This window comes from Pteronotus mesoamericanus, unplaced genomic scaffold (assembly GCF_021234165.1).
Source record: "Pteronotus mesoamericanus isolate MK-2021 breed Mesoamerican mustached bat unplaced genomic scaffold, CSHL_Meso_final contig_56, whole genome shotgun sequence".
NCBI lineage: Eukaryota > Metazoa > Chordata > Mammalia > Chiroptera > Mormoopidae > Pteronotus > Pteronotus mesoamericanus.
Genome location: NW_026555201.1, coordinates 20745434 through 20770209, shown reverse-complemented (window position 1 = coordinate 20770209; position 24776 = coordinate 20745434). Strand labels below are relative to the sequence as shown.

General features: G+C 34.2%; 1 protein-coding gene across 4 annotated transcripts in view; it reads left to right on the top strand.

Annotated features, from left to right (window-relative positions):
• PPFIA2 (PTPRF interacting protein alpha 2) overlaps nt 1–24776 on the top strand; it is a 446295-nt gene that overhangs the window by 301890 nt on the left and 119629 nt on the right. For all 4 annotated transcript variants that reach the window (XM_054580164.1, XM_054580163.1, XM_054580167.1 and 1 more), the window contains one exon: nt 1491–1607. In XM_054580164.1, coding sequence (XP_054436139.1) covers nt 1491–1607 — 117 coding nt within the window. The remainder of the gene's footprint in view (nt 1–1490; nt 1608–24776) is intronic.

The window sequence follows — 24776 nt, the reverse complement described above, 5'->3', positions numbered from 1 at the left end:
AGCAGCAAGAGAAAAGCAGTTAGTTACCTACAGGGGAGTTGCCGTAAGACTGTCAGCTGATTTCTCAAAAGAAACTTTGTAGGCTGGAAGGGAGTGGCAAGAAATATTCAAAGTCATGAAAAGTGGGGACCTACAGCCAAGATTGCTCTACCCAGCACCGATAGCATTTAAAATTGAAGGGCAAATAAAGAGCTTCCCACACAAGAAAAAACTAAAGGAGTTCATCATCTCCAAACCATTATTATATTAAATGTTAAAAGTACTTATTTAAGAAAAAGAAGACAAAACTATGAACAGTAAAATGGCAATAAACGCTTACATATCAACAACTGAATCTAAAAAACAAACTAAGCAAACAGGAAGAACAGAAACAGAATCATGGATACAGAGAATATTTTTATGGTTGCTAGATGAGAGAGGTGTGGAGGAATGGGTGAAAAAGAAGGGGATTAAGAAGTATACAAATAGGTAGTTACAGAATAGCCATGGGGATGTAAAGTACAGTACAGGAAATGGAGTAGCCAATGAACTTATATTCATGGCCCATGGACATGAACAAAGAGGTAGGGATTGCCTGAGGGAGTGGGAGGTATTGGGTGGGGAGGGCAAAGGAGGAAAAATTAAGACAACTCTAACAACATAATCAATAAAATTTAATTTAAAAAAAAGTGTTATTAAGGAGACACATGTACAGTATTTATTCAAAACATATGCATATAAGCGGACCCAAGCAATTCAAATCTGTGTTGTTCAAGGGTCAACTGTATATTTTTAAAACACCATTAAAAATGCTAGAATATTACTTTTCACTTTGTATATTAACAAGATCAGTTAAACTACAACTATCTGAGAATCTTGCTTAATTGGAAGTATTATGTCTTTAAAATTGAGCTATTTACAGGAATGAATAACCTTTGGAAAAAATTTTTGTGAATTTACTACTGTATTTGGACTAGCTGTGCTAAGGTAATGACCATTAAAATGATGATAATGAGATCGATTTCATTATAAGTATTCATGACAGTGCCACAGTTATTCAAGTTCAACTTGTATGTTTGCTAGATTTTAAATTGCAGATACCATATTACTTAGGGTAAATGAATGTGCTCATAATTAACCTTCAGCTTTTGATCTTTTTTCTTTACGTTTCTTTTATACTTTGAAAATATAGACCAGTACAAATTTTATCATAATTCATAAATTAATTTTTAAGATAATTTCATTTAACAACACATAGATCTTGCTATTGATTTAGACACATTTCCAACTAGAAAAAAATTTAGAGTAAGTTTCGCATTCCTATAAACATTATAAATATCATTCAAAATCCTAACCTCATCTTCAAAATATTTTTAAATAATTATGACTAAAATTTAATGTTTATTTCTTGATTGTGTTCATTAGTTCTTAACCACAATCAAGTAAATTCAATATTTTTATACTTTTTGCTCTACTTTAGATTTTAAAAGCATAGTGCTTTTATTTTACAGATTGTTGCCTTGCGTGAACAAAATGTTCATATACAAAGAAAAATGGCATCAAGTGAGGGATCCACAGAATCAGAACATCTTGAAGGGATGGAACCTGGCCAGAAAGTTCATGAAAAGGTATGACCCATACAACATGCTCTTACATGAAAATGTTTACTTGCTATATTATTTGACAGGAATGTGAAATATGAAATCCATGTAATAAACATTATATTTTCATTTGTCAAAAGTTGATGATTCCTTTTCATTTATTGCTCTCAATTTGATTATCTTAAAAATGTGTGTTTATGTATATAGATATTTGAATTTCTCATTACTTACTGTTAACTTGATTCTCTTAAAATAATTCAGTTATATAACTAAGTGAATCTATATTGCTAAATAAGTGCATCCATATAGAAACAGATATATCAATAAGTTATATCCAAGACTATTCAAAGTATAAGAACAATAATTCTTACTTATAAATGGTATTATGTAAAATTGTCAAATAATCTGTGACTTACCACATCAAAAAGTTTTTGATAATTTCTTATTTGGCTTAGTATTTTCTATTTGTTTGACAGTACTCCTGTTAATGATAAATTACATAAAAAAATATCTAAGGTCAAGCTGTTTTTTTCAGAAGAGAGTGATTCTCCTTTCAGGTGGGGCTTCGACCCCGGCCAAGGAAACCAGCAGGCTGTTGAGTCCTCTTCTGTGCTGAACCACTCATTCAGCACAAGAGGAAGAAAGCTAAAGCTGGTACATCTGGAATCAGATAAAGATTACATAGTCGTGTGCACATCCTGTGCATGAGGCTCAGACAATCTCCTGTGTATTTGTCTTTAACAAGTTTTATCTTTGAGTGGTTGAACTCTTTAATTACTAGGATCACATGAATCAGGTAGATAAATTGGTGCCGTTATAAATGTCAAGAGGTTTTAAAAAATAGAGATTAAGAAGCCTCAAAACAAATAGAACAACATCTTTTACTAGAAAATAAATTGAGCACTTTCCCTCTTACCCAATCAAAACAATGGAAAGGCTTCTCATGTTTCCAAATTCAGGTAAAAAAGCAACGGAAACCAAATAAACCAGACTAATTCCTGAGATCGCCATCAATTCTGGTGGCTAAGAAGCAAACAGCTCTTTCTTTAAGGCTTCATTATTCTAACTTTTTTTCATGTATTTTATAAAAATCTTAAACTAGGTATTAAAAACAAGCTATAATCTGACAGCTAAATTTCATGATCTGTATTTCAAATCTAAATAAATATTATATCCTTCAGATAAATAAACTGACATTAGTTCAGTAAATAAACTGCTAGCCTCTTTAGAATAAGGCATTTGCACCAGAAACTCAGTTTAGAAAACTTACATAAACTTTGCTATTACAGTTTAATTTTATTTTATAAGTACTATATTTATTTCTTTCACATTTATTTTATTTCCCATTATATTTATTTCATTTCATTTTATTACTGTTTTATTTCAATTATAGAATCACATTCATTTGGGTATGAAAATGGACTTTATAGCCATATGGTCTTTTTCTTAGAAGCCTACAAAATGTTGTTTTCCATAATGATGTTGTATTTATGTTCATCCAGCTTTTTATTTTTATTTAATATATATTAAATAAAAATATTTAATATATTTCATTAAGTATATTTTTTAAAAAATATATTTAATCATATATTAAAGAAATATAGCTTTCAAAAACATAATAACTTGAGACCTTGTCTATTTTCAAAAAAAACTGTTCGATGTTAAGGAATTATTCTAGTACTTCTGAGAAGGACTAGTACTCATACTAGTATTTTTTTCAAATATTGTTTCTTTAAGGTATAAATCCTAAATACCCAGACATTGTAGAATGTAAGAATTCATGTCAGATTAATTTTCAGAAACTGTTTACAGATTTAGGACGAGGGACCTATGTATCACTGATGTTTGTGTTCTTTGGATTCCGCAGAGAGTTGGAGACCTAAAGTACTTTTCTTTAACTGACTTTCTCTGCCTCCCATTTCTTAGCAAAGGCATTTCAGCCAGAGCAGAAGAGAAATCATGACACTGCTATCTTATTCACACTTATTTTAGGGATGCAACTACAGATTTTTAAATATTGTAATTGTTGATATTCTTTTTTTTTACATTTTCCATAATTGTAGGAAGGGTGATTTCCAAATGATTTGGAATAATGGTATACTAATATTTTTTAATATATTATGCCCATATCCTAAAACTGAACTTAAAATATATCATGCATATATTTATTTATATATTTTAAATTTAGAAGAAACTATGTTTCAGCTCATATTACATCTGAGATAATTCACAGAAGCACTTCAAAAGATTAATTAATATCACAACTCTTCACCTGACATTTTTCCAGGTTTATTGTAATATAATTTGCATAGAACATTGTGTAAATTTAAGATGTACAATGTGACAATTTGGTGTATAGATAAATTATAAAATGATTACTACAATAAGGTTAATAAACACGTTCATCACCTCACATAATTATCATTTGTATGGAGAGGGCAAAAAGGATATTTAAGATATACTCTCTCTATTTTCAAATGTACAATAAATTCTTTTTAACTATAATCACGATAATGTACATTAGATCCCCAGAACTATTTCATCTCCTAACTGCTGACCTTTCCTAATACAATATGAAATAATACGATAATTATTACTTTGTCATCCTTATGTAAATACTCCTCAAATACACACATTTAACATTATAAAGCATTTTTCAAAGTTGTCCCCTAAAACCCAATTATTTGAAGTATATCAAGTATAACAAGTATCACAGAATTATAATTTAAATCTTACCACTTAGACTTTATTGAGAACTGCTTAAAAGGTGTATTCAAACAAAGAAAAAAGGGCATATTATTTTGGGGAGTGTCTATGTAATGGCAGCTACCAGTGTAGGATGACTGTTGTATTAGTGTGTAAACTGCAAAGTGATTGTTGGAGGGAAAAACAACAAACTATAGTTAGGTACTATGGGGCTGTCAGAAAGTGATTTGTAAATCCTAGTCACAGAGATTACCCTTTGTTTAGGGCCTTCAAGTTACTTAAATTACATAGTCTGGGTGGGTTATTAGCTCTCAGGAGATATTTTATGTCAGCAGCTTGAGAACGCTGTTTACACAATAGTTGACAAAAATAGCCTCATAAAAGCACACTCTAAAACAGGCCTTTTTACTCATAGAAAAGTTGCGTAATTAGTAACATTTTAAAAACAAAAAATGAGAAGAAAATAAAGCTGAACTGAATCAAGTTTAAATGTTTCTGCCATAAATGTATGCCATAAATTGAATGAGCTGTTCTAGAAAAGCATAAATATTCCCAGGATAATAAAATCCCTCAGAACACCACATTTTATCTCATTAAGAATTTAGAACTGAGCTCAATAACTTACTATTACTTTCTAGAGGACACTTAATTTGTAATTTTTTTTCAATAAACGCGCTATTCTAGTGAAAGAGATAATAATGCTCTTGACTTGTATATTATGCACTTACAATTATTTTTCCCAGCTGTCAGTGTTTACGAGGTGATGTGCATAAGCACAGGGTTAGACAGTGGTGGAGACTCAGAGGACAGAGTCCCTGTGATAAGCTCCCTAGCAAACTAGAGTGAGAAATGAACATGCCTAAATTAATAATTGCAAAAAATGATAAAGTAGACTCAAGATGATACTAGAGATTAAGGACGAGAAAAATTATTTCTGATTGGGGATGTCAGAGAGACAGTGTGGAATAATGATTTGTTTGCAGTCCGTGGACATTTATGCAAACCCCATGTCTGCCGATTACTGGCGGTGTGTGATGCTGGCTTCATCCTCCCTGAACATCAGTTACAGGGAGCTCCTCCCATCTTACAGCTTTGTTGCAAGGGATAGACACACTGACTATGAATGACAAAAATCTTGGCACATAATCACAAACATTAAATCGTGAGGTTATAATATTTCTTAATATGGGCTTTCAAGTTCATCATTTTGTAATAAATATTTAGTGCTGATCTTATTAAAGGTGCTAAGAAATAGATCCTGTTCTAGGTTAGGTGAGAATAATGACCAAGACAGATGAGGGCATTGGCAATAAACAAATACATATAAATGAGTCAAGTGGTCCAAAAAGCAAGTATATATCTCAAAAAATCAATTGTACAACTGTTGAAACCAATAGGAAAGTTTTGTAAAGCGGTCACCCTGCTTACTCAGAAGTCAATGTCCTGATACAGAGTTTCAATCTGGGATGATGAGAAAGTTCCGGAGATGGCTAGTGGTGGTGGATGGACCACAACGTGAACCTGCTTAATTCCACTAAAGTGTACAATAAAATGCTTAAAATAGTACATTTTATGTTATGTATATTTTTATGACAATCAACAAAGTTAGTGACTTGGATTATTTGAAAAAAGAAAAGAAAAATGGTATTTAAAAAGGAATGAATGTGATCAAGGGACAGGTAGAAGGTAGGTGGGAGGACGTTTAATAGACATGGCAAGGAAGCACTTTCTCTGGCAGTTGGGGATGGACCTGGGACCTGAAAGAATACAGAAGTCAACCATATAGAAAAGCTTGGAGTTTCTGAAGCAGAGGCAGCATTAAGTGTACCAAGGTGCACCAAGGATAGGCAAGAGCTTCTTTGGTACAATTTCTGGAAAGAAAGGTGACAAGAAAACTGAAGACTAGTGGTCAAAGAAGAGAGCAGCAGGGGACAGGACACACCTGTGAGAAGGGCGCGATCATTTAAATTCATGTAGGCTGTGGTAGAGGCCCAGCGCTGTCCTCAGAGCAGCGGGAAGACATAGGAAGCAGTGTTTTAAACATGGAATCAACTTGATTAGATACTTTTCAAACATTCATTTGCATTACAGTTTTAGTGTATTTGTATTTTTTCCTACATATCAGACTTTCAAAGTAGGTAGAGAGTTTTCTTTTAATTTTATAGATAATCAAATTGAGACTTAGGAAGATTAAATGACTTATTTGACCAAAGCAGGACCAGAACCCTGGTCTTCTTACCTCCAGAAAACAGAATATTGTGTGTTCATATTCCTTCATGCCAGGATGGTTTCTCTAGGTGTTTTGGTGATTTTTAAAAATCCATGCTAACCCAAAATGATTTTTCTCTCATCATTCATTCTTTTATAATTATACATCTTTTTTTTCCTAGAGTTGATTATTTTATTACATTCAAGAGTTTGCTTTTTAAAAAAATTCTTTCATTTTTCCCCATAAATTCTTGCATTTAATTTTTATTCTGAACTAATTCTCCAAGTCAGTGGCAATCAAAATTTTTGACCACTATGAACATGGCTCTTAAACCTGGGCATGTAGGGCCTGTGTTCTGGGCCCACGATTTATGACGTCTTGTTTTAGCCCTGTGTGCTTCTCTCCACCAGGTTAGGAGTTCATGGGACCAAAGAAAATTACACACCCATGATCGACACCACTATCCCTTCTTACCATATGCCAGGTACTTGGAAGCCAAGACTTTCTGACCAGACAGACCTTAGCTGCCCTCCAGGGCTTTTACAGGCTTATGTAATAAAATTATGTTAGCTATACATTTAAATGTTTGACTCATGAATATACCACATTTCTATTTTTAAAAAAACTAACAACATCATTAATCACAGACACTATTCTTTTAAAGACCTCTGCTGAGTCCTAGCTTAAAGGCATCATTTACAGGGATGTCTCCAGTGAATTAACCACATTTGTATGCCTTCCTCACTACGTGTCAACTACGAACAACTGTTCTTACAAAAATTGTTTTTGTCAAGTGTAGCTTCCTTTTGCCTTAATGATTAAGCCCATTTCTTCTCTGTATCAGAGATAGTAATCATTTGGATTTACTTACATCTGAATAACACTAACAATATTTTGTTCTGTGCATTGATCCCAGATAATGTGATCTAATTTTTTAAATTGTTCATGTACATTTGTCTCCCTTTCCCGCAACCACTTTCCTCTGCCCCACCAACACCCACTTCCCACCCTCAATCCTTCATCACTTTGGCTTTGTCCATGGGTCCTTTATACATGCTCCTTGATTTGACCCCTTCCCTTCTTTTCCCGTTACACCTCTCCCCCTTCCCTCTCGTTACTGTTGGTTTCTTTTTTCTTTCAGTGTTGCTGGTTATATTTTTTTGCTTGTTTCTTTCATTGATTGGGTTCTACTTATAGGTGAGGTCATGTGGTATTTGTCTTTCACCGCCTGGCTTATTTCACTTAGCATAATGCTCTCCAGCTCCATCCATGCTGTCACGAAGGGTAGTAGCTCTTTCTTTCTTTCTGCTGTGCAGTATTCCATTGTGTAAATGTACCATAGTTCTTTGACCCACTGACTTATTGATGGGTACTTAGGTTGCTTCCAGCACTTGGTTATTGTAAACTGTGTGGCTATGAACATAGGGGTGCATAAGTTCTTCTGAATTGGTGTTTTGGGATTCTTAGGGTATAATCCCAGCAGTGGAATTGCTGGGTCAAAAAGCAGTTCAACCTTTAGCTTTTTGAGGAAATTCCACACTGCTTTCCACAGTGGCTGCACCAGCCTGCATCCCCACCAACAGTGGACTAGGGTACCCTTTTCTCCGCAACCTCACCAGCACTTGTTGTTTGTTGATTTGTTTCTGATGGCCATTCTGACTGGTATGAAGTGTTATCTCATTGTGGTTTTAATTTGCATTTCTCTGATGGCCAGTGATGCTGAGCATCTTTTCATATGTCTATGGGCCCTGTGTATCTCTTCCTTGGGGAATTGTCTGTTCAGATCCTTTGCCCATGTTTTAATTCTGTTGTTTGTGTTCCTGGAGTGGAGTTGCGTAAGTTCATTTATTTTGGAGATCAAACCCTTGTCCAAGGTATCATTGGCAAATATATTTTCACATTCAGTTGGTTCCCTTTTCATTTTGCTGATGTTTTCTTTAGCCGTGAAGAAGCATCTTATTTTGATGAAGTCCCATTTGTTTATTCTTTTCTTTATGTCCCTTGCTCTAGAGGTCATATTGGTGAAAATATTGCTCTATGGAATATCTGAGAGTTTCCTACCTATGTTCTCCCCTAGGACTTTTATGGTGTCACGACTTATATTTAAGTCTTTTATCTATCTTGAGTTTATTTTTGTATAGGGTGGTTGAATTTCAATTTTTTACATATAGCTCTCCAGCTCTCCCAACACCATTTGTTGAAGAGGCTACTTTTATAACATTTTAAGCTTCTGCCTCCTTTGTTGAATATTAATTGACCATAGAGACATGGGTTTATTTCTGGGCTCTCTATTCTGTTCCATTGGTCTATGTGTCTATTCTTATTCCAGCACCAGACTGTTTTGATTACAGTGGCCTTGTAATATAGTTTGATAGTTTGATGTCAGGTATTGTGATCCCTCCTTCTTTGTTCTTCCCTCTCAAAATTGCTGCAGCTATTCGGGGTCATTTATGGTTCCATATAAATTTTTGAAATGTTTGTTCTATATCTGTGAAATACATCATCGTTATTTTAATAGGACTTGTGTTGTATCTATAAATTGCTTTGGGCAGTATGGACACTTTGATGATGTTAATTCTTCCAATCCATGAACATGGTATATGCTTCCATTTATTTAAAGTGTATATTTTGTTGTGTATTTTGCCATATTTTGCTGTGTATAATGCACACTCTTTTGCCAATTTTTTGAGGGAAAAATTAGGGTGCACATTATACTTGGCTAGTACTGGTTCAGTGTCTATATAAATGTTTTTAATTCTCTTATGCTTATACATTAAAAGTATAACTCCTTTAAAATTCCTTTATAATACAAAAAACAAGTATCTAAATATAAATGACTAAAAATTTAATTAAAAATTTAAAACAAAAGATTTTTTTCCTGAAAGTTTGGGCCAAAAATGTGGCTGTGTATTATACACGGGAGCACATTATACAGGGCAAAATACTGTGCTTCAGTTTTATTCTTCAATTGACTTTTCAAGCAGTGAGACTAACCAGGAGAATGAGATCTCTGAATTTTCTCTGTAGGGGTTGGTACACCTCCCAGGAAAGAGAAGATACTAGCATAACCTCATATATATGCAGCTGAAGTGGCATGAACATCTGTGGCTAGAAAAGGGCCCAAAAGAGACAAGATTAAGTCCATGATCCATGGTTGATCCTCATGTTCATGAAGTTCTCATACCAATTTATTGGAGCTGAAGAACTCATTTAACAAAGGGGCTACACACCAATAAGAACAAGATAAATAACTGGTAGAAAGTCCTTTACAATTTGTCAAAGTGTGTTTTTTTAAGATGTTTTATTGATCCTGTAATAACCCTGTGAGGTTTGTAGAGCAAAGACTACTAGCTGAAAGTCATCTAACTTATGAACAACAGGGGCAGATAAATAGTGTAACAAGTATACAAACATTAAAAGTGAATAAGGGTATAAAAAGAGCAGCATATAAACAACCTCTGCATGGATTTCAAAATATAAGAGTATTTACTTTAAGAAAAGTCTTAAATATGCCTATGTGTTTTAGTGGATTAAAAAGCTTATTAGACTAGACATGAGTCTTAAAATTCTTCAAAAATAAACCTTAGCCAAAGCAAACTTTGTTATACCTGTGTTGATGTCTTCAGCAGTCATCTAGTAATGTATACATCTCCAGCAATTTTAATTGAATTTATTGGGCTGATATTATTTAATAAAATTATCCACATTTCCAGTGCACAATTCCACAACACATCATCTGTATACTATATTGTGTGTTCATCATTCCAAGTCAAGTCTCCTTCCATTACCATTTATTTACAGTATTCTTCTTTGTCATCAATTTTTTCTTTTAACTTTCTATCTATAACATACAAAATTATTTCAATTTAATTAAGTTCTCTCTAGACCCTACTCTATGTTCTACTCCCCTTTGCAGCAACACCCTTCAAAAGGATTGTCTACCCGCTGTCTCCAGTCACTTTCTTTGCATTCTTTTATAAACCCCTCCCAGTTAGGTCTTTGTCCCACTACCACACAGGAACTGCTTCTGTCACCATCATCACTACATGTATATTGCTAAGTGCTATAGGCAAACTTCAGTCCCTGTTGTAGTTGATGTCTGAATAGTATTTGATATAGTTGATCATTTTTTTTCTATTTGATTCACTTTTATTTCCACTTGCATGACAGTAAATCACACTCCTTTTTTCATACTTTACCAGTAGCTCTGTCTTAGTCTCCTTTCTTAAATCATATTCTTTTTCCTGACTTCATAACATTCAAGTCACCCAGCGCTCATTCCTCCATATCTTCTCTCAGTGACTTCAGTCAGTCTCAGAGCTTTATATAATATTCATATTATAATGATTTACAAATATTTACCTCCAGTTCAGACCCTACAACCAAGCACATACATCCAACTGCCTACTGAGCATCTCCACTTAATTTCTCCCCCAAAACTTGCTACATCTTTTCCATCTCAGAGGATGAAAGCCTTGCCTTTCCAGTTGCTCAAGCTGAAGAATTTGGAGTCCTCCTCAAGTCATCCCTCTCTCTCTCAACCCACATCAAACTATACAAAATTTATTCTATCTGTTCTACCTTCAAAATATACCTAGAATCTGGCCACTTCTCATTCTGTTAATCACCATGATCTGAACAACTATTTAGCATCTCTCACCTGGATTATTTTAGTCTCCTCCTACCCAGTCCTTTTGCATCTCTCATGGGCTCTCTGTAATCTAATTCCAACATAGCATGAATCAGGCTGATGTTTTAAAACATAAATCTGAATATGTCAATCATCTGCTCAGAACTCTGCAAAAGTTTACCATTTAAACTTTTAATGGTAAACTTTTACCATTAAAGGGCTGCACAAGATTTAGCTTTTCTTGTGACTATATCTTTAATTCTACCCCTGCCACATTGGACTCCTGTTGAGTTTTGACTTGTCCTTCCCTCTGCCTAAAGCACCCTTATTCCGGATATCTGCCAAACTATTTCTCTGATGTCCATCGAGCCTTTGTTCAAATGTCGTAACATATTCTAAAGTAGTGTATAATTGATTTATTTATAAATCTGTAATTTATTGTCTCACACTGACTAAAGAATAAGCTCTTAAGAGTTAGGATCTTTGTTTTATTCCCATTGAAGTTCAAGTGCTCAGTACAGTTCCTGGCACATGGTAAGCTCTTAATAAATATGTGTTCTATAAATACTTACATATATGCACAAATGTGTATATATTTATAAATATGCACACATAAATACCACATTGTTTTAACTATTGTCACTATATAAATCCTGATTCTCAAGTCTTAATTATAATATCTGCTTTTCAAATACCATTTTAAAACCTTAATGAGATTTTAATTGGAATTACTTAAGTTAATAAATTAATTTAGGAAGAATGATATTCTGTATAATATTACCATCTATAACATGGCTTGTGTCTCCACTGGTTTGTGTACTTTTTATGTTCTTTAATGAAATTATTTATTTTTTTATACTGAGATCTTACAGATTGTTATATTTATTTCTAGGCACTTAACTGTTTTGTTTCTTCTGTGATCATTATCTCCTTTTTATATTTTTATATATTTCACATATTTTATCATAAATAAACACTGGCACATAAAGATGCTATTGCTTTTTTAATACTAGTATTGCATCTGGACAACTTGGTAATCTATTAGTTCCAAAAGCTTGATGTGTTCTTAGACTTTTCTAAGTAGTAGAGCAAATAAGTTTTATTCTCATCATGTCTTTCTTCCCAATTTATCTTTATTTTTGTGTATTTTATCTAAGACTTTAGTGTTCAAAACAATGTTCAAACTTCAATGCAGTGTATAGTAGCATGGGTGAGAATAGCATATTCAACTTCATAAAGCTTTAAAAAAGCTTTATAATGCTTTTTAGAAGCTTTAAAAATCTGGACATTAATTATAATGCTACTCAAGTTTTAACATTAACTGTAATGATTGCCATAGTAACCTCTTTCCAAATTTATAATCTCCCTTCTATTACAATTTTTCTATTAATTATTATCAATAATATGATATATTCATTTCTTAAAGTAGTAGGTTTCATTGGGGATAAAAAGATCATTGGATTTTTCCAGGAATAAAATTTAATTTTTGTATTTTAACCATCTGCATGGTTCTTTGACAGAAATTAAATATAAAAAATAGAAAACTAGAGTAACTTGAGTAGGGGAAATCCTCCCTGAAGAACTCCTCTGATAGGATAGTTTAGAATTGAAGGGCAGATAAAGAGCTTCCCAGACAAGAAAAAACTAAAAGAGTTCATCATCTCCAAACCATTATTATATGAAATGTTAAAAGGACTTATTTAAGAAAAAGAAGATCTAAACTACGAACCATAAAATGGCAATTCAAACTAGAAAAATAAAACTTTCTTGTGCTTGATTCATATATATTATTCTTAAGTCTATACTTACTCCTTTTCCATTAAACCCACTTCTGACTATTTAACATGATATCAGAGGATCCAAGTGACCCAGTTAAGAATAAAACCTGGTAACATTCCCTTGGAACCATTCTTGTTCTGCCTGAATTATCAAAAGAAAAAAAAACAAACCCAAAAAACAACAACAAACCCAAAGTTTAATTAAGCCAAAGAGTCAGTTCTTCTTTTAACCATTTTGAGAAAGAAGAGGTGGCAAATATGATAAGGTAAAAAGTAGGCAACTATTTTTAAACTGCTATTGCTTCTCTTGAGTCTTCAGAGTATCCTTTTGAAAATAGGGAGCTCCTCAGAATCAAACACCATTCACATGTCGTTGCAGCAATCCCCTGCATATAGAGGCCATACCAATCACTGGCCTGGTTTTCCAGTTCCAGCAGCAGCAGTGCCACCCCCTATCAGAGGAGTTCTTCAGGGAGGATTTCCCCTTCTCAAGTTACTCTAGTTTGAGGCTTAGTTTCACAGTTAGATTCCCAAACTCATCAAGATGGCTAACCTAGGAAGGTCATTCAGACTTTGTGCTGAAACCACCAAAGCCAGGTATAAGACATAGATCCCAATCCTACTTTCCTACCTTCCTTGGAGAACTTTCTGACCCAGTCAAATGTATTAGTCTGTGGGAGAATTAAGAATAACATTGAACTTCACAATTGAATGGAGACTAGTCTTGTTTTTCCTCACTCTCCTGAGGTTTTCTTATAATTAAGCAAATTCCCCTCTTCCTCCTGTCTCTTATATCAAGACAAAGTGCAAGAGACATTTGTCAGGTTCCATGAAATATTCTTTCTCTGCTGCAAGGGTGCTTACCTATCATACTTACATATCAAAAAAACTGCTTAGTGATTCTTATAGAAAGATAGAAGATCCTCTTTATTTTATAGCTAAACAAAGAAACATTTTTAATTATATTTTATTCATTATGCTATTACAGTTGTCCCAATTTTTGTCCTTTGCTCACTTCACCTAGCACTACCCACTCCCTCAGGCAATCCCCACACCATTGTTCAGGTCCATGGGTCATGTGCATGTTCTTTGGTTATTCCATTTCTTATACTGTATTTACCTCACAATGGCTACTCCATAACTACTTATTTGTAATTCTTAATCCCCTCACCTCTTTATCCATTTCCCTAAACATACCTCTCATCTAGCAACCATCAGAACACTGAGTATATCTGTGATTCTGTCTCTATTCTTCCTGTTTGTTTAGTTTGTTTTTTAGATTCAGTTGTTGATACATAAGTTTTTCTTGCCATTTTATGGTTCGTAGTTTAGATCTTCTTTTTCTTAAATAAGTCCTTTTAACATTTCATATAATAATGGTTTGGAGATGATGAACTCTTTTAGTTTTTTCTTGTCTGGGAAGCTCTTTATCTGCCCTTCAATTCTAAATGATAGCTTTTTGGGGTAGAGCAATCTTGACTGTAGGTCCCCATTTTTCATGACTTTGAATATTTCTTGCCACTCCCTTCCAGCCTGCAAAGTTTTTTCTGAGAAATCAGCTGACAGTCTTATGGGAACTCCCCTGTAGGTAACTAACTCTTTTCTTTTGCTGTTTCGAATTCTCTCTTTATCTTTAACCTTTGGCCTTTTAATTATGAGGTGATTTAGAGTGGGCCTCTCTGCATTCATTTTGTTTGGACTCTCTGTGTGTCCTGGACTTCCATGTCTATTTCCTTCACCAAATTAAGAAAGCTTTCTTTCATTATTTTTTCAAACAGATTTCAATTTTTTTGCTTTTTCTCTTCTCCTCTGGCACCCCTGTGATGCAAATGTGGGAAAGCTTGAAGTTGAAGTTGTCCCAGAGACTGCTTCCGCTCTCCTGGTTTTTTTAGATTCTTTTTTTTTTCTTCTTTTTCTTGTTCGGATTGCTTGTTTTTTTGGCTTCCTTATGTTCCAGATCATTGATTTGATTCTCAGCTTCATCTGCTCTACTGTTGTTTCCCTGAAAATTGTTCTTTATTTCAGTCAGTGAATCCTTCATTTCTGACTGGGTCTTTTTTAGGCTGTTGAGGTCCTCACTAAGTTCCTTGAGCATCCTTATAACCAGTGTTTTGAACTCTTCACCTGATAGATTCCTTAATATCCCTTTTGTTTAGTTCTTTTTCTGTAGTTTTGATCTGTTCTTTCATTTGGGCCATGTTCCTTTGTCTCCTTGTTTTGGCAGCCTCCTTGTGTTTGTTTCTATGTATTAGAGAGAGCTTCTATCACTCACTATCTTGGTAATGTGGCCTAATGTAGTAGGTGTCCTGTAGGGTTCAGTGGCACAGCCTTTGCTATCATCCAATCTAGGTACTCAAGGTGCAACTTCTGTGTGTATGGAGTACACCCTCCTCTTGTAGTTGAGCCCTGATTGCTGTTGGTGGGTCAATGGGAGGGATTTAGCCATACCAGTCAGTTGCAAGAACTGGCTGTTACCACTGACCACCAACCTCCTGTTTCTATGGATGATCCACCATATGGAGGCAAGGTGGTGGTGCTCTGGCATGGTCTGTAGCCGTCCACTGGATGCACAAGCTTTTGGTTTACCAGGTGGCACAGGCCAAGGTAATTCCCACCTGTGTTTTGCTTGGGGCCACCCTTCCTGGGCTATAAAGCAGTCCGAGTTGGCTGCTATTTGTGCTGGGCTTGGAGGTTTTCAGGCAAAGCCAAGCTGTGATAAGTTGGCTGTTGCTATTGCTGGGCCTTGGGCCACTTAGCAAGTGGTATGGGGGTCTAGGAATTCACCGAAGCCAGCTATTGCTTGTTTGAGAGGATTTAGGCAGTTGTGAAGCATTTGCCAAGACCAGCCACTCATATGGACAAGCCACCATTAACAGCTTGGGCGGGACCCTAAGATGAGTGGATGAAGTCTCAGGGAAGCACCAGGGTGGGGCAAACAGTGTTAGCCAGGTTGATGGAGTCTCAGATATGGCACTTACCTGCTGGCTCTGTGGGTCTGTATGGGGAGGGTTCAGTAAAGAGACAATGGCCCCTGCCCACTTTTCTGGTGGGAAAAAGCTGTCCCCCAGCTCTCACCTTGATACCAGACAGTTTAGTTCTTCTCTGTCTGCCACTGGTGCCTTTCAAGCTGCTGTCTCAGTGCTGGAGCTCAGAGGGAGCGAGTGTGAGTAAGCCCACGTGTGAGTTCTTTAAGAGGAACCTACCTATTGGGACTCCAGAAGTTTCTTCCACTGACTCAGTCCCTGCTGGTTTTTGCAACCAGAAGTTATGAGGACTTATCTTCTTGGCACTGGAACCCTGGGCTAGGTGACCTGGTATGGGGCTGTGGCCCCTCACTCTAAAATATCCATCCCAAATTTTTATCCACCAAATGTGGATGTGGGACAAACCCGTCCCTCCTACCAGTCTGAATCAACGTAATTTTTTTAATTCAATAGTTGTCAGACTTCCATTTGACTTGATTTCTTATGGTTCCTAGTGATGGTTGTTTTGTAGTTGTAATTATAGTGTGGTTGTGCAAGGAGATGAGCCATGTTTACCTATGCCACCATCTTGACTGGAAGCCAGAAACATTTGAAGATTTACAATTGAAAACAAAAATAAGAAACAAAAATCCCTCACTACACATACTTCACCTCCTTATATCTTCTAACTATATAGATAATTTAAACATGTTACAGATAAATGTTTTCCCACATTAATCATTCAATATAATTATTTCATGTTGTAATATAGGAAATATTTTTTTCATTCTTTATATTTCTGAATATTACATTGATCAAGAAACAAAATTAACATTAATATTAAATCAAGATTTTAGTGTTTAATTATTTAGAGTTAAGATGCTACAAAATAGAATATATTTCTATCAAGTTCCGTGAACAGGATACAGTGAATGAATTGTACTTTAATTTCAACATTATGAGAATATCAGAACTTCAAAATGACAGCTATTCTTCTAATGAAAATATTCTTGCTCTTAAGATGGTGGAAATTAAAAATGGTTTATGATTTCTGGGAAAATAATAAGTATTTTATATCGATTAACAAAACACTTTTGACCGCATTAAACTAAACACTGACAAGTAAAGGTCTATCAGCTGGTTATGTCCAGTAAATAAAATTATTGGGAATTTACTGTGTCATAATGATGTTGCAAATCTCAGTGTTAAGTAATAAAATTATTAATAGAGAAGTAACTACAAGAAATCATCTGGTCTAGACATTTTCCAAGCAGGTTAATATTTGGTCAACTCTATTATTATTTTTGTTTTGTTTTGTTTATGTTCTTTGTTTTTTTTATTGGGGTGAAAATGGTTAATAAGATTATATAGGTTTCAAGTATACATTTCTATGATACATGATTTATATATTGCATTGTTTGCTGACCACCCTAAGTCAAATCATCATCTGTCAAAATATATTTCAAACCCTCTACCCTTTACAAAATCCCCAACCCTGTTCCTTCTGGAAATCATCATAAAGTTGTCTATGTCTATGAGTTTTGTTTGATTATTTCTCTTGTTTGTTCATTTCTTGCTTTCAGTTTATATCCCACATATGAGTGAAATAATATGGTTCTTAACATTTTCAGTCTGACTTATTTTGCTTATGCTCATGTTCTCAAAGTCCATCTGTGTTGTCATAAATGGCAGTATTTCATTTCTTCTTATGGCTGAGAAGTATTCCATCGTACATATGTACCACATCTTCTATATCCCATCAACTATCAAAAAACATTTCAGTTGTTTTCATGTTTTGGCCACCTGTGAATAATTCTACAATGAACATAGGGGTACAAATGGCCAACAGATACTATATGAAAAGATGTTCAACTTCACTAGGAAAATGAAAATCAAAAATACCCTAGGATACCTCCTCACACCTGCTAGAATGTCTATTATCAACAAGTCAAGTAGTAAGTTTTGGAAAGGTTGTGGAGAATAAAAAACCCTCATTCACTGCTGGTAGGAATGTAAACTAGTATAGCCACTATGGAAAACAGTATGGGGTTCCTAAAAAAATTAAGAATAGAGCTAAATAACATATGGCCCAGCAACTGTTCTTCTTCTGAGTATCTACATGAAAAACTTAAAAACCTTGATTCACAAAAATGTATGCCCTCCTATGTTCATTGTAGCATTAATTATGGAAGCTATGACATGGTCAAGTCTATTAAAGACTTCAGTTGTTCTCCTTTGCCAGAAATAGATAAAATTGAGCCTTTCAATTTGAAATATTAATTTAAAACACATAATTAGTTAATGCTAGAGTAAATAATACTAATTTGGGAATCTATTATATCATTTATTACCTTCATTTCATCAATTATTTTATTACTTTAAACTCTTTCCCTTTTTAAGCCAATCTTCCATGTTTGATGACTAAGTTAGGTATAGTAGTTAGAGAAGTACTTGGACAATATACATCTGTGGTTCTTAACCCCAGCTAAGCATTGCAGTTACTTACGGAGTAAAATCAAGTGCATGTCTGGACCTCACCATGGATATGATCTAGAGTAGGAGCTATTCTATAGTTTTATTCAACTCTGTCAAGGATTCTAATGTGTGGTTGAGAATAACTCAAATGGAGTACAAATATAGCTTCTGCTTTCTTCTAGGCTTTAGACTCACAGTGATTGTAAACAGATGGTTTATATATGATGAAACAAATTTAAATCACTGTGGAATTAAAAATAACAGCTGTGAATTCTGTACTGTAGAATCTCAAGTCAAAGAAAAAAATGTAATTATTTGTAGAACAAGATTTGATATCTGAGGTCAGGTCTGATTTCTGAGATCTGAAAAGCAATATGGAGATTAACAAACAGTGTAGGTAGACCCAACATGTCCAAAAGCCATAGTGTTGAAGCCTTTGAACTACCCAGTGCTTACATGCCTTCTCAACCTTATCTATTTTGTTAATTGCTTAGTTAATTGATTTGGTTTATTCTTTTCTTCCACATTATGTTACTTGCAGCAGGAAATTTCATATTCTAAGCATTCAACCTTTGATGACTGAGTGAATGACTAAATGAAACAATGAATGAACAAAAGAAGGGAGAGAGAAAGAAGACTCTTAACAGTATGACACTGGAAAAAGAATGCCTGGGTTCAGAAGTTAACCTTATTACTTTTCAGTAGTGACACATTAAGCAAAATACACTCTTTGCTTCAGTTTCCTTTTGTGTATCCAGTAGGTTGTTATAGAAGTAAAAGACACATACACATAATACACTTAGAACAGTGCCTGAATTGTAGTCAGAAATTAATGTGTTAACAAAATGAAGTAACTTATCAACTCATGCATGCTGAAAGTCAAAAATTTATCAGCTGTATATTCTTGGGTAAGCAAGTGCTCAATAATTGTTAGCTATTGTTATTACTTGTTATTCTAAAGAGAGATATAGTCTTATTTGGGGATTTGGAGATAAATTCAAATGTTGGGATTTGAAATAAAATGAGCAGCATAACAATCTCTTGGAATAAAAAATATTTTTTAGAGCATCATATTGGCTGGTGTCTTCCAAAATCCCTCCCTAGATCAGTGCATTGTCTAAGACTTACTCATATAGTCACAAATAGACATTTATTATTGGTCTAAGAAATCCTTAATTGATTTGGTCCTTCATTCTTTATGTATGTTTCTTTAACCCTAATACACTGTTGATACTCATGACATTTAGAATGAACTATCAGCTCTAGTTTTTCATTTTCTTATTGTTTTTATGCCTGTGAGTACTTTCCATGTCTCAACTTGTGTTATTTTTTTGTTCTCCACTTATTTAGTACTACATCTCTTCTCCTCACAGAATAAAATATATTTTATGACTTTCTCACTTGATAGATTCTTCTGAATCCTTTAGAGAAATAGTGCTAGATTCCTTATATTAATGATTGCAAATGTCAGTGTAAATTCTTTGACCAGATAATCAATAATGCATCCTTTTTAAAAAAATTTTTTTATTGTTCAAATACATTTGTCTCCATTTTCCCACCACCACTTTCCACTGTCCCACCCACCCCCAACTCCCACCCTCAACCCTTCCCCACTTTGGCTTTGTTCATGGGTCCCTCATACATGCTCCTTGAGTTGACCCTCCCCTTTCTTTCCCCATTACCCCCCACTCTCCTTCCCTAATATTATTGTTGGTTTCTTTCTTCTTTCAGTGTTGCTGGTTATATTTTCCTTGCTTGTTTCTTTCATTGATTAGGTTCCAGTTATAGGTGAGATCATGTGGTTATTGTCTTTCACCGCCTGGCTTACTTCACTTAGCATAATGCTCTCCAGTTCCATCCATACTGTCACGAAGGGTAGTAGCCCTTTCTTTCTTTCTGCTGCGCAGTATTCCATTGTGTAAATGTACCATAGTTCTTTGACCCACTGACTTACTGATGGTCACTTAGGTTGCTTCCAGCTCTTGGCTATTGTAAACTGTGTGGCTATGAACACTAAGGTCCATAGGTTCTTCTGCATTGGTGTTTTGGGATTCTTAGCGTGTAATCCCAGCAGTGGAATTGCTGGGTCAAAAAGAAGTTCAACCTTTAGCTTTTTGAGGACATACCAAGCTGGTTTCCACAGTGGATGCACCAGCCTACATTCCCACCAACAGTGGGCTAGGGTTCCCTTTTCTCCACAACCTTGCCAGCACTTGTTGTTTGTTGATGTGTTTATGATGGCAATTCTGACTGGTGTGAAGTGGTATCTCATTGTGGTTTTAATTTGTGTTTCTCTGATGGCTAGTGATTCTGAGCATCTTTTCATATGTCTCTGGACCCTGTGTATGACCTCCTTGGAGTGTCTGTTCAGGTCCTTTGCCCAGCCCATTTTTAATTCTGTTGTTTGTGTTCCTGGAGTGGAGTTGCGTAAGTTCATTTATTTTGGAGATCAAACCCTTGTCCAAGGTATCATTGGCAAATATATTTTCCCATATGGTCGGTTCCCTTTTCATTTTGCTGATGTCTTCTTTAGCCACGCAGAAGCTTCTTATTCTGATGAAGTCCCATTTGTTTATTCTTTCCTTTATGTCCCTTGCTCTGGGGGGCATATTGGTGAAAATATTGCTTTGTGGAATATCTGAGAGTTTCCTGCCTATGTTCTCCTCTAAGACTTTTATGGTGTCATGACTTATATTTAAGCCTTTTATCCATCTCAAGTTTATTTTTGTGTATGGTATAAGTTGGTGGTCAAATTCAATTTTTTGCATGTAGCTGACCAGCTCTCCCAACACCATTTGTTGAAGAGGCTATTTTTACCCCATTTTAAGCTTCTGCCCCCTTTGTTGAATATTAATTGACCATAAAGACATGGGTTTATTGCTGAGCTCTCTATTCTGTTCCATTGGTCTATATGTCTGTTCTTATATCAGTATCAGACTGTTTTGATTACAGTGGCCTTATAATATAGTTTGACATCAGGTATTGTGATCTATCCTACTTTGTTCTTCTTTCTCAAAATTGCTGCAGCTTTTCTGGGTCATTTATTGTTCCATATGAAATTTTTAAATTTTGCTCTATGTCTGTGAAATAGATCATTGTTATTTTAATAAATTGAATCTATAAATTGCTTTGGGTGGTATGGACATTTTGATGATATTAATTCTTCCAATCCGTGAACACGGTATATGCTTCCATTTATTTGTGTCTTCCTTAATTTCTTTCTTCAGTGTTGGATAGTTTTCTGCATAAAGTTCTTTTACCTCCTTGGGTAAGTTTATTCCTAAGTACTTTCTTTTTCTTGTTGCTATAGCAAATGGGATTTTTTTCCTGATTTCTGATTCTGATGTTTCATTGTTGGTGTACAAAAATGCCTTCAATTTCTGAATATTGACTTTGTATCCCTCTGTTTTGCCAAATTCACTTATTAGGTCAAGTAGTTTTTTGGTGGAGTCTATGGGATTTTCTTCGTACACTTGTGTCCTTTGCAAACAATGATAGTTTTACTTCCTCCTTTACAATTTGGATGTCTTTATTTCTTTTTCTTGTCTGATTGATGTGGCTAGGACTTCCAATACTATGTTGAATAGAAGTGGTGAAAAGAGACATCCTTTTCTTGTTGCCAATCTCAGTGGGAAAGCTTTTAGTTTTTGTCCATTGAGTATGATGTTGGCTGTAGGTTTTTCATATATGGCCTTTATTATGTTGAGGTATGCACCCTTTACTCCTTTGCTGAGTGTTTTGATCATAAATGGGTTCTGTATCTTATCAAATGCTTTTTCCACATCTGTTGATATGATCATATGGTTTTTGTCAATAATTCATCTTTAAACAAAGAATTATATTGAACTATTTTCAAATATGGAATTGAACTTAGCATTTACTTCTCAAATGCTGATACATCCTAAGTATATCTGTGCCTTTAATATCTGAATTTAATTAATAGTAAGATAAATTCCTGATTTCTACTCTTTGGCTCCACCTTTTTCTATTTTATACCATGAAAAACCATGAAAATTAAGATGCATAAGACAAAAAAGATCTATCTAAAATTCATTAGGAGAGAACCAGAGAGCCTCTTGATTTCTTACCTTTCAGAAATCACTCCCAGGAAGAAAATGAGTTTAAATAGTATTCATGACATATTTAATCACTGACATAAACATAATTATAAGATCTTGAACATACTATATATTAACCAAGATTGTGGATTTGGAGAATGTTAGTTTGAATATTACTAATTTAATTTATGGGAGTGCTTTTTAAATGACATTCATCATTCAAGAGGTATTTAGTATTATTCTAAATGCTCAAGAGAATTTATTAACTAGCTTGTAATTTTTATTTCTAATATGCCTTTCATTTGCCCATTTTATGCTCCTTAGTTTTGTCTGAATATCCAATATAGACTTAGGTTCTGTTGGTCCTGATGCATATATAATTTTGAGTAGGGGTGGAGCTCCTTAAGGAAAATAATGAATTTTGGCAAATTTTACCAAAAAATATAATGATGTGAACACATTTCTAGGGACTTTCAGGACAGACTGAAGTTTAAGCTAAAAGAAAGGGTAGTGAACTTGAAGGTAAATCTTTCACCAAATTTGGAAAGATTTAGGGCATTATCTCTTACTTCCCAATTCTCCCCACCCCTACTAGGATCTCAGCTACTAATATTGATCCCTGAGGCTCTTTATTTTTTTAATTTTTTTCTTTGGTCAAATATTTTTCTTTCTTCTAAAGATAGGTTGATTTTTCTTGATCTGCCTTCGCATTCACTTACCCTTTCTTTTTCATCTCTACTATAAGTCCATCCAGTGAATTTTTATTGTATGCTTATATTCTAAAATTTTCATTTGGATCTTTTTCATATTGTCAGTTTCTTTCCTGAAATATTTTATCCTTTTATTCATTGCAAGTATACTTTTCTTTACAAAAATGAGCATAGTTATATAGCTGCTTAAATGTTCTTGACTGATAATTTCAATATTTAGATCATCTTAAGGTTGGCTTCTGTTGTCTTTTCCTTTACAATGGATTATAGTTTCCATGTACTTTTTTTGTCAGATAATTTTGGAATTCTTTCCTGGAAATTGTGAATGTTCTGAGAGTGTTGATTTTTTTTTATTTTAGCATGTGGTTAACTTGATTTTACTCAAACTATAAACTCTGTCTTGCCCATAGGTTAGAGTTAGCAACTTCCAAAAAAAGTTTTAAGAGTAGACAATAAAGTTTATTATAATGAGAAAAAAATGCATTAGGAGAGAATCAAAGACTTATGGTATAGATATGAAAGTGGGAAGAAAGGTGTCAAAAATGTGTAAGTTAAGTTTAGAAATATGTTTCTAATAAAAATTAAATTATCAGGTGTTAAGATGACTGTAGTTAACAATATAGTATTATGTATTTTTAAATTGCTTAAAAAGTGGATCTTAAATGCTTTCTTACCAAAAAAAGTGGTATCTATATAAGGAAATGGTATCTATATAAAGTAATAGATGTGTTAGCTAACTTTTTCATAATCATTTCACAACATATACATAAATAAAATCATCATGTTGTACATCTTAAACTTAGTTATAACTCAATTATATCTCAATAAATCTGAGGGAAACTTGTTAGCTGCCAAGTATACCAGCTCCTTGGGGCAGGGGAGAGGGAGAGCTCAGCCAAATAGTCGTTCTGCAGAGTAATGTCCATCTAATTCTAGAAACTTCTAATTACCTTAGTCTCTAAATGCTCTGGAATACCTGGTCCAGAAATATCTATCCAAACAGATATTAATTATTAAGTTTTATATTAATAGAGCAATTTAAATTCCCTCTCTTCTGTACATTTAACAAGCATCATTATAAGAAAGCTGAAAAATTTATTAATTATTATGTTGAATAAACTGCTATTCTTTGGCAGAGTGGAAAAGCAATGAATAGCCATTAACAGATACTCAAAACAAGCAATAACCATCAAAGCACCATAACATTGAGAAGGAAAATGATTGTATTAGTAATTTTAAAGTTAGTTGTAAAAACATGTTATAGTATTTTAAAATAAATACTAAAGCTACAAATAGGATAAAAATATTAAAGGTATGGTAATTATGTTTAAAATTATCAAATAAAAAAGACACGATTTCCATTGTTTATCTGGTAGTAAATGAAAGAACCTGCTTAAATTCCTGGCTTCGCCTTGTAAGAAGTCAGGATGACTGACATGGTGAGATATATGAAGCCTCAGTCACTGTACTTGGTCTTACCTGTAGGCTGTATAATTTCTACTATATTATTTATTTATACGTTTATTTATAACAGTGAATTCCTGTTCACTTCAGATTTTTCTACCATAAAGATAATTCATCTATATATATTTTTTAATTTTTTTTTTACTATTCAATTACGGTTGTCCTCATTTTTCCCCCATTACTCTCCCCTGCCCTGCCCACCC